This window comes from Lipophrys pholis (genome assembly GCF_963383615.2).
Source record: "Lipophrys pholis genome assembly, chromosome: 2".
Classification (NCBI taxonomy): Eukaryota; Metazoa; Chordata; class Actinopteri; order Blenniiformes; family Blenniidae; genus Lipophrys; species Lipophrys pholis.
In genome coordinates, this window is record NC_137636.1 from 7,504,407 (window position 1) to 7,514,980 (window position 10,574).

General features: G+C 39.1%; 1 protein-coding gene across 3 annotated transcripts; it reads right to left on the bottom strand.

Annotated features, from left to right (window-relative positions):
* Positions 1-4,223: 4,223 nt before the first annotated feature.
* Positions 4,224-9,693, bottom strand: gatm (glycine amidinotransferase (L-arginine:glycine amidinotransferase)). Of its 3 annotated transcripts, none has more exons than XM_080458436.1 (9): positions 9,469-9,693; positions 8,659-8,877; positions 8,364-8,559; positions 8,030-8,220; positions 7,721-7,858; positions 5,938-6,102; positions 5,785-5,848; positions 5,575-5,691; positions 4,224-5,415 (listed from the first exon to the last, which is right to left on the bottom strand). In XM_080458436.1, the coding sequence occupies exons 1-9, from the start codon at positions 9,535-9,537 to the stop codon at positions 5,303-5,305; spliced, it is 1,272 nt and encodes a 423-aa protein (XP_080314562.1). In that variant the 5' UTR covers positions 9,538-9,693; the 3' UTR covers positions 4,224-5,302. The 3 variants fall into 3 exon arrangements, with proteins under 3 accessions (XP_080314562.1, XP_080314564.1, XP_080314563.1); XM_080458438.1 differs by having other exon boundaries at positions 9,529-9,616; XM_080458437.1 differs by having other exon boundaries at positions 9,457-9,616.
* Between the last annotated feature and the right edge of the window lie 881 nt (positions 9,694-10,574).

A 10,574-nucleotide genomic window follows, 5' to 3' on the forward strand; every position in this document is an offset into this window, starting at 1 on the left:
GGCCCACCAGGTGAAGGATGACGTATGAATCGGGGGGGAGGTAGTGGTCTCGGTGGGGGGCATGACTTCATTGTTCATTCAATGATTGGAATTTTGACAAGATCGCCAAGGTTTATGGGTTTTATTGTGTTTCCGGATAAGGTCCAGATCATAAAGTCCCTCTCTGGGGTCCAAGGAGGTCCAAGGGGCAGTGGGCGGGTCCGGGGGCTGCATTCTGCACGCTGATTGGAGAGCGCGAATCGGCCATCTGGAAATATGTACCATTTCAAATTCCTTTAATCATAAAATAAAATACAACCTGTGCCCAGGTTGTATTTTATTGTTTGGGGTCTTGTTTAAGAAACACCGCTCGGGGCAGACAGTAAAGTTTCTCTTATCTCCTTATCTCCTGTAATCTCTCTCTCTCTCTCTCTCTCTCTCTCTCTCTCTCTCTCTCTCTCTCTCTCTCTCTCTCTCTCTCTCTCTCTCTCTCTGGTTTGTCTGTCTGCCCTCTCCTTTTCTCTCCTTCTATCCTCTAACCCCAACCGGAATAGCAGAAAGCCATAACCTCAGATCCTGGTTCTGCAAAGTTTTCCTTCTCACAGTCGCCTTGTCATAAGTGTGTGTGTGTGTGTGTGTGTGTGTGTGTGTGTGTGTGTGTGTGTGTGTGTGTGTGTGTGTGTGTGTGTGTGTGTGTGTGTGTGTACCTCATGTCCCAAGTGTAATTATCTCAGGTTGTGTGTAGAAATGTTACAGATGAAAGAGAAGAACACTGGGTGGAATGCCATGTGCTTATAAAAACAACAACAAAAAAAAACCTTCCAGAACCTGCAGAAGAATCTGCAGAACACCGAAGTCCATTCAGTTAATTTTGTCAACCAGTCTGCCACATTTCAGATACAAGCCACTTTATGCCACAAACAAACTACAAATAAACTAGATGCTTATTAAGGGGGAAATGATCAAACTGAATTCAAATTCAATTCAACTTTATTTATATATCACCAAATGCAACACAGTCACACAGGTGCTTTTTACAAAGAGAAACCCCACAGATCCACATGAGTAAGCATAAGCAATCGTGGAAAGGAAAAACGTTCTGCTATTCCAGTTGGGGTGAGGGAGTAGAGAAAATGTGAGGACAGGCAGACAGATTGGGGCAGAGATTCAAATCCTGCACATATTATGATTGAATAAGCTTAAATCTCATCTATTCAATTAGCTTGTCAAGTTATTATTTGTAATTATTGGCATCAACTCTTACATATCTTCAGATAACCTGTTGCAATATGACCCCTTGGTCAAACAGTCCACCACTGGTCTGTGGCATGTATTACAATTGTTCTCTGTACCTATTCTATTGTCAAACTCACTGTCTCATTAGGCCCCGTTACACACATGAAAGGTTGTTTCATGTCACAACACCTAATCCATTTGAAAAAAGGAGTGTGAGACTGCAGCAGCGGACGCACTGACTGCGATGTAGTTAGTATGCCCGGCCACGTGAGGGCGCTGTCGCTTCTTTTTGTAATGAAACCACACAGACACCTGTGCTGAGAACAATACACTATACTGTAAACGTGAACAAATTCGAGAGAAGTCGTTTTGTTGTGACATAGCGCGTGCCCTGGCTTGTTATAAAAAGAGAAAAAAGGGAAGTGTTCCGTGAAGTGTGTTGCAATGGAAAATAAAGTTTGGAGTTCCTTGCTGAACACGCCGCCTCTGAGGACAAAGAATCAGAATACATAGGGACATTTTCACCAAATGAAATGTACTCTGTTTTGTCCTCATTCAAGTGGAGGAATGTTTTCCCAGCCACAGCTTGACGTCTGTGATGCAGTCAGTTAGGGGTTGAAGGGCGCCTGGTCTGTTTGGGAACACTGGTAAACACTGCGAATCATCAGCGGAACAGCGAAATGCTATATTGTGCTGAGCAATAATTGACCAATTTCCACTGTTATCCCCAAAAAATAAGTTAGATATGTTTGTGATCCCATAGAAAAGGGAAAAACAGGGGTAAAGAAACAAGCTGAGAATTAATGTGTAGAGTTTACTTTTGTAGGTTTCAGAATCTGTACTTTCTTACTTATCCCTAAGTTAAAAAACAACAACAAACAAGTTAACTTAAAATGTGATGCAGAAATTTGTGTTTTTCAGTGAAGTTTGATTCTTCACTGTATTCTCATCCCGCATGGACATTTGCATTAACATCAAAAAGAAAAGAAAAGAAAAAGAAAACAAACAAACAACTATGTTGTGGCAGCACACAATTGTATGTAACTGATATAAAAAGGAAAAAGAAAAAAAAAAGGTTTGTGGTTAAACATTGTGAAATCATATTGCCAAACATTCTTTCTACCACCTCCAAAATATTGCAACCCTCCACCCATCACTCACTCTGCCTGATGCTGAGAAGCTTGTCCATACCCTGGTCTCCTCCATACAGAAGCGTATTGCATTCACATGAAAAAATAAGAATGTTCTTTGTTTTTCTGAATTGATGAGATGATTATCTCATCATTATGAGAAAAAATCTGTTGTTTTTTTTTGAATTTATGACATAATTATCTAATAATTATTTATCATAATTATGAGATAATCTCATAAATTCAGAAAAACAATTCTATTTAGTAAAATTCTGAAAAACAACAAATTTCTTTCTTTTTTTTAGAAAACCGTTATCTCATAAATTAAAAATAACAGCCGGATTTTTTATAATAATGTTTTTCCTCATAATTATGAGATAATTATGTAATTCATTATCTCAGAATTATCTCATAACTATAAGAGAATTAATTACATCATTATCTCGGAATTATGAGATAATTATGTAATAAAAAATAAAAAAAAAGAAGTAATTTTTTTTTTTTTATGTAGATGCAATACTCTACCGTACCTCCAGGGTGGATTACTGCAAATCACTCCTCTATGGCATCACCAACAATGAAATACCTCCTTGGGTTCCCCCTCTCTGCTGGAATGCATTACAAGATCTGCCTCCTCACCTACCAATGTATCCATGTTAACCTTTCCTGCTCCGGTCTCCAGACCCTGGTGGGGAGATGCAGTAGAGACCAACTTCCCTCCAGGGCCAAAGCTGTCCCAAGCTTCGGAGTTAACTCCCTTCCCTTATGGCCGGTGAAAAACAGGACACGGGACTCCAATTCCGAGATGCACATTTGTTCCTTTTCTTTGCCATCGTAATATTTTTACTCCCACCATTATCATTTAAAGTAGGGGTGGGGCGGGGTGTTACAGGGTATTGTGACAGAGGACAGGACACCAGTTCTATTTACTTGAGAATTGATCCCTGAATTCTCCCTGCAGGTGGTCTTGTGATTCGCTGTATAGCTCTTTCTGCACGGCCAAAGTGAGAAAAGGAAGTATATCTACTTTGATTACATGTCCACGGTTTGTTTACAGAGTGTTCATTGCATGTTGGAAGTTGTTGCAGTATGTTTTCCTCATATAGTTTGGGTTCTCTGTTTTAGCATATAGTGTGCCAGTCCCTTAAGATAAGTGTGTTATTGTTCCATTGTAGTTTCTTTAAATATAAATTACACTCATCTGGGGGATTTGTGGGTTTGTACTTTTTAAATCCAATAGGTGTCACTGTTGACCATATATATATATCAGTTATGTTCTGGCAAATTCAGATAGTGTTTACTTTTTTTAATCCTGTTTTAATTCACTTTGTCTTCCTTATAATCCTAAAAACTGGCTCGTTATTTGTTTTAACTCCTGTGAGGAAGTTACAGTTAAAGTTATATTAACACAGCAGAAGGTGACAAATTCTAAAGTAACATTATATATGGTCAAATACCAGATTTTCTTATTCTGTTTCGGTGATTTTATTTTTTTAATGGAATCACTTGTGATTTATTTGTCTATTATCTGCAATAACAATGGATTGCCACCAACAGCAAAAGGGTCTTAATTAAAAAAATAAAAAAAAGACATTGCTTATCAATAAATTAAAAAAAACAAACTTACTTGTGTGTATTTCAGGAAAAGCGCAGGGCTTTTCTTTTACTATTAAAGTAAACAAGTTGAATCAGTACTTTTTTCCAAACACTTTTTCTACACAAGCATTGGTACTACTTCTGCCTAAAGAGAGCATGCATTTAGATTTGCATATAGTGAAAAAGAAGATCCGTCTGATCTTGTTGTATGCGTTAGCTCTGCACACAAAAGGACTTTATTTTTTAATCCCATTTAATTACACGTCAATAATACGAAACATCCCATGTGTCAAGCGACAACGTCCCTTGAAATAATTGTTTTAATTGGCATCAAGACAGTCAGACTTGTTTATTCCACTTTGTCTCCAGCAAAGGAATAAAAAAACCAGAAAACTTCATGCACTCTTAAGACATTTTTTTGCACACAAAAGCAGCAAAGCAGTTCGGTGAGAATGACTAGTAGCATAAAACTGGCCCAGATTTGCACGAGAACAATATAACAGAGGCAAAAAGGTATACAATATCTGATATGGATCGCATACTTTTGAAGTAAATATATAAAAACACTAATTGTTGGGAAATCCAATAAAGACTATGAAAAATATAAACAGAACCTTTTGTACTCAATCGATTGTAATCTTTACACAATAGTAAGCTAATTATAAAAAGTTAAGATTGTTCAGTGACCTACATAACAGTTTTATACATTCCTTGAAATATAAAAAGTATTTTGGAAAACAAACATATTGTGGTTTTTGAGTTTTCATGAGGAGGTAGCCTCCATCCTCCTGTTCCCTAGTTGGATGACATTCACATACCAAATTGTACCTTGTCCTCAACGCTATGGCTTTCAGATGTCAAAGCCAACAGCGTGTATAAGCCAGGCCAGAAATGCAGTCAATATTGAGGTTATTGATTAAAGGAAGGTGTCCAATTGTTGCTATTGAGCATACTATTTATCTCTGAACAAAGCTGTTTGCAAAGGCACTGTGATGTACAGCGATGTCAAGTCAAAACAATCCACAAAAGTTTACTTAGGACAAAAAGAAGCATACCAGGAAAAAAAGAAAATAAGGGGTGGGAAGGTGGGGGTGGGGTACTACCTGTAATGATTAAGTTGCATCATTTTTTTTCAAAATTTCCTCACAGATTTGAAAACATTCTTTTAGTTTGCTTTTGAGTTGCATCACACAAGACCAAATTGCAGTTTTGGATGATTGCAGAAGGTTTTGCTTCTCATTTAGCAGCGTGTTTGCCGTTGACGGATTGACAGCGAAAGTGGTTCATTACAGTTGGCTTACGACCCCAGACTGAGGCTTTAATTTTCAAAGCTCAATAGAAACTGCCTATTTCTGGCAAGGCTAATGGAAGTAGGACTGCAGGGTACCACGGCGGCGGACATCGGTTGTCCAGCAGTGGAAGCCACCACCCAAGGAGTTGGCATGACGAATGCTCACCTTTATGGTCTTGATACCTGCATGAAAAAGCACATATGCACATCATCAAACCGCATAAAACTCCAAAGTCATGCGAACCTGGAATCAAAACATCTTGTGCTAAAATGACTAATTCAAGAGATTATCCTAATTATTTGAGATGAAAGGGGGGAAACGCTGGAGTATCATTGACTCACCAAGGTTTTCAAACATTTTCTGAATGGTGGTTTCATTGGCCTCAACCATGACACGTTTCTCATCGAGCATGAGGACGTTCATGGACAGCCATTTGGAGGACATCCACAGTGGGTGGTCTGAGAACAAAGTGTATTTTTTTAAGTCCAATTTTAAATAGATAAAGATATATCGCTTTCATATGTCAGAGAAGTTTCTGTTTGAGAACTCACCGTCCGGAATCAGAGGTACTGGAGGCTTCACAATAGTCCAGCCAGCCTTCTTGAACATCTCAATCTGAGGCGGGGGACAAAGAGCAAGAACATCAATGCACTGTGGGTTTGCCTTCAAAATGAAAGGAATGACAATATGCTATCACGTCATACCTGGTGACATGGACGATCGGGGTTTGACAAAACCAAACCCGGCCCAATGATGTTGAAAGTGGCATCAATGTGCATTGGGTTTGGGTCCCTGAATGAGATGATGTGAACCTTGTAGTTGGGGCCCAGATGACGGCGCATCCACTCGATTCCCATGTAGTTTGTAACCTATGAACAACGTTATGGAGTCAAAGGTCTGGATGATGAATCACTGCTGCAATTTCATTCGTAAACTGTTGAATTCTGCAGTACAGCAAATGTGCTGACATGAAAAACATGAACTATCTTATTCATATAAGTCAGATCCTGTGTTTTAATCAGCGTTGTTGGTGCATCATGATTTTGGCAATGATCTTTAAAGTCCTCAAGTTTAAAGACTTTAACTTGATTTAACTCGACTTTACTGAGTGAATCCATTGAAGACGATTCGGAAAGGAATGCGCCAATCCTTTCCAACCTCATTTTTCAAACTAAAACCTTTTCAATCTTTTTTAAATTTGATTTCAAACTTTTTCAAAGTAAATCAATGAATGCCATTGATCGTACTACGGTCACAAAATACATGTTCATATAATTCTGGTTAAAAAAAAGTGCTGCCCTCGTATTTGATCATTTGCATATGCACATAAACTAGTAAAAGTAGCACCATGTAATCTTTTTAACATTCACCCATGTTGAGTCAGTTTTTGTACTTTTTTTGCAAATTACATTGCTCAACTGTGCTCGTCAACAGTTTGCAGGTGGGGAAAGAGTTCAGTTAATCCAGTAACAATTCATCAGCAAATTACAGAAAATGTAAAAAAAAAAAGTCATTTTCATCAATTGTATACTTTCTAAAATATTCTTTTGCCTAAAACTGCATTTCATTGAGTGCCCTATAAATAGCTACGGTGTTACAGCTTGTACGGTCTGTCAGAGTGAACAACCACTGAAAAACGTTTCTGAAGCATTCAAAGGTTTTGCGATTGCCGCTGCCTTCATCATGCACGACCACAAATAGATAACATATTCATTGATTTGCTTGAAGTCAGATAAAGCTGTGAGGATCGATGAGTCATTCTGTCAGGCAGGTAGTCATAAACCAAGTGATCGGTGGTGGCGAGAAATCCAAAGTTCACTGCCAAAGATATGTGAACTTTCAAACGGTAGAAACAAAAATCACCAAAGGTGCATGACAAATTGGAACTCATCAAAATGATTCCTAAATGACCGTTCAGACAATCTAGGGGTAAATATCTGGTCCTACTAAGCCAAAAGTGAACAGTTTTGCTACAATGTCCAATAAAATCTGTGTGAATCAGGATTACTTTGTTTGTTCTTGTGTCAATAGAACCAAACCTGCAGTTGTGCTCAAGAACAAACAGACGGCTTCATTGAAGTGTTGATGTGACAAAGCTTGTGAAGAGGAGCCACTCTCATGAACCATTTGTTGAATGTTCAGGGATGGGCCATATTTGGATTCTCAGTCGTGCCAGCAAGAGGAAAACCAAAAGCATATTCAAGGATGACAACCACTTGTTGGGCCCGTTATAAAATAATTAAAGCCCCAGTTGGTGCCAAATCATGAAGTCCAGGCTTTTGACACTTTGATTAGTTCAGTTTTACATTTTTGACAAATTTGCCAAAATATTCAATACATTCTTTTCTTGTTGGCGTTGAGAAAGTATTAACCATGTGGAAACACAGCATGAACTCTCAAAAAGGTGTGACGCGTTTTCATATCTACAGCATGTTATTTATGGCTTCATCTTATCAGCGACTGAGAACGTCTCTGCAGTTTCCATACCTGACTCCTCTGGACGAACAGGTCCGTCCCAGCTCGGATAAAATCTGCAGCATCAAAGCAGGGCTCATACTCTGTGGTCACAAACTTCCCCTCGGCAGCCAGCTTGTGCCTGTCCTCCACTGTGCGTATGGGGTAGTCCTGAATGACGAAACAATGATTCATACAGATCTGCATAATAAACTGCAAAGGGCAAAGTACTCGCTGCTCACATAAACAACCCACACAAGGCCTTTTAATGAAGGTGTAACTGTTAGATTAAAGTAAATGTAAACTGGTGAATTAAATTGTTCTAATAAGAAATAGCCTCACCTGATCATACAAGGCATCAGCCATGGTGGGTTTTGGAGCAGTGGTCCATTTGGCACCTTTTCTGAAGTACTCCTTGATCAGAGGTCTGTAGGCTCGGTACTCAAAGAAACGAGCCCTCCAGGCCATCGGAGCCTCAATAATCTCATTTCCCACAACCATGAGGATGTCTCGAGGCATGGCCGAATACAGGCCTGCAAAAGATTCAACGATGCAGAAGTATGTCGTGGAGAATATTTCACGAGACGCAAATTTGCTGTTCTCACCATCATCAGACACAGATGATAAGATTTTACAGAGCAAACGTTGAACAACTGGTGCATCTTCTGCATTTTACCTGATGATGTAAAGTCGGGAGTTGTGTACTGCAGAGACCAGTCGATGGGCTCTGGCCTCCTCACTGTGACACCTTCATGATGCAGAATATTGCACATTTCATCAATCTCAGCAACAGCTTTTTTCAAGTGGTCCGCAGGAAAAGAATGACCCCCATACTTCTGGAAGAAGCCCCATTGCTTCTCATATGTGTTAGCCTGTTTGCAACATGACAACCCGCAGTCAGTCTGATAGTTCTCACAGTTAATCATTTTTATGTGACTTTCAAACTGTGCGTGGGACAAAACTTGACTTACTTTCACTTCCACAGAGAACGGAGGCACACGGGCATTTTCAGCTCGGCCCACAATCACCTCCTCAAGAAGGTCCCATTCATTGTGGCTGCACACAGGGCATTCCTGCTGCGCTGGCTCAGTAACATGTTCCTCTTCAACTGCATGACGGGTCTGTGCAGCTGCTGCACTGGAAGAGCTCTCAAAAGCCCTCTGCACCCAGCCAGTGACTGACCGACCAAGCTGAGGAGGGAGAAAGTTACCTTTAATACACAAATGGCAGTTTTGTGCTGGAAAAGTAGGTTTAAATTGATTTATTTTTTTACAGTGATCAAGATTTGATCAAGGATTTAGACTATAGGTTGCTGTATAGAATTTGTATGATTTTTTTTTTTTTTTTTTTACATGAAGTGAAATTAGAGATTGTATAGATTAAGATTACATGACAGTAATCAGGTCACTTATGGACCAAAAAAGAAGAAGAAGCCCCCTCCACCAAACAGCTAAGCTTTTTTTTTTTTTTCGCTTAATCTTTGCAATTAAGGTGTGTGTGTTTCTTTTCTTCTTTCTTTTTCCCCCCCGATGAATTGGATTTTTCACCCCCCCTCGGAAATCTTTTGCATTTTGCAAGAAATAAATCTAGAAATTTCTAATCTTCTCAGCTGCAAACGAGTGAAGACAACGTTTTCTTTATTCACATCTGCATTTTTTTTCTTCTTTTAAACCCCCCCAAAAAACAAAAAGGAAGAGTTGTTTCTGAAATATCATGAATATAAATAAATGAATAGATAAAGAGATAGAAAAGATAAGACATGAAACCACCGTGATACCAACCATGGCTCCGATCAGATGGGCAGCCTCGGCCCCTCTGCTACCTCCTCTCAGACATCTTACTCGCAGCATTGTCCAATGTAATAGTGAGTGTGTCAAGTGAAATCAAGCGGCTGCAGCGCAGGGTCCGACTCTCGGCTTGCTCAGCAATGAAGACGCCTCAGCCCGCAGCGGATTTATAGGTGCGCGCCGACGTGCCTCAAACACCATTGGTCGCCTTCGTGTTGTGGAGCAACGTGACTTGAGAAAAAAGCATTTCTGAAACTCAATCCCTTATGCCAGCAAATTCTTATCAAGTAGGCCAGCACAGTTCAGTTTCCAAGGACAACATCTGCACATCTATGGTATGAATGGCACATTTGATTTCACCTAGTGGTTTATTATTATTATTATTATTATTATTATTATTATTATTATTATTATTATTATTATTATTATTATTATTATTATTATTATTACTAATAATAATAATAATAATAACACAATTTTTTAAAAAATTTAATGAATCACTTGGGAGGGTTGTTCTTTCTGCAAATACCATTTAGGGAAGCTAATTTGGAAAACAATTCACTCCTGTATGTTCTTTGCTGCTGCAGAAATGAAAACTAGTCGACTGAAACATTCAATGATTTTATGGATTTATTTATTTATGTGTTCATACAGTCTGAAAACTTTTTTTCAAATCTCATTCTCTGTACCGCCCTGTTCTTTGCTGAATAGAAAAGCATATAAAATGAATTCAAACATGCACCACCAAAGCTCCTTTTGAGTTACTGTCACGTCTTCATGCTTTGATGGAAGACTTTCTGCAGTGTTTAACCCTGAGATTAAGTCATTTCACAATCCATCAGAAAACCACAGAAAGGAGTTAAAATCATGACATAATCAAGGAGATAGAGACAGCCATGTGCACGGTGTGACGCCATATGCTTTGCTGGACTGTGCTCACAAGGGTTTCACAACCCACAGACTTCAATGGTCGCTGATATTACTTTGCCCTCTGAAACTATTTCTGCCTGATATGAGTCGAAAAATACTATGAACTCCCACCAGTATCTTCATTAACGCGTGCAAAGACACTTACGAGGGGCTGGTGATTATTCATTTTA

Coding starts and splice junctions, on each gene's coding strand:
- gatm (XM_080458437.1), bottom strand. CDS start 9,537: ATGCTGCGAGTAAGATGTCTGAGAGGAGGTAGCAGAGGGGCCGAGGCT. Junction 8,560..8,658: donor CGTTCTCTGTGGAAGTGAAA/GTAAGTCAAGTT, acceptor TGTTGCAAACAG/GCTAACACATATGAGAAGCA. Junction 7,859..8,029: donor CTGATGCCTTGTATGATCAG/GTGAGGCTATTT, acceptor TTCGTCATTCAG/GACTACCCCATACGCACAGT.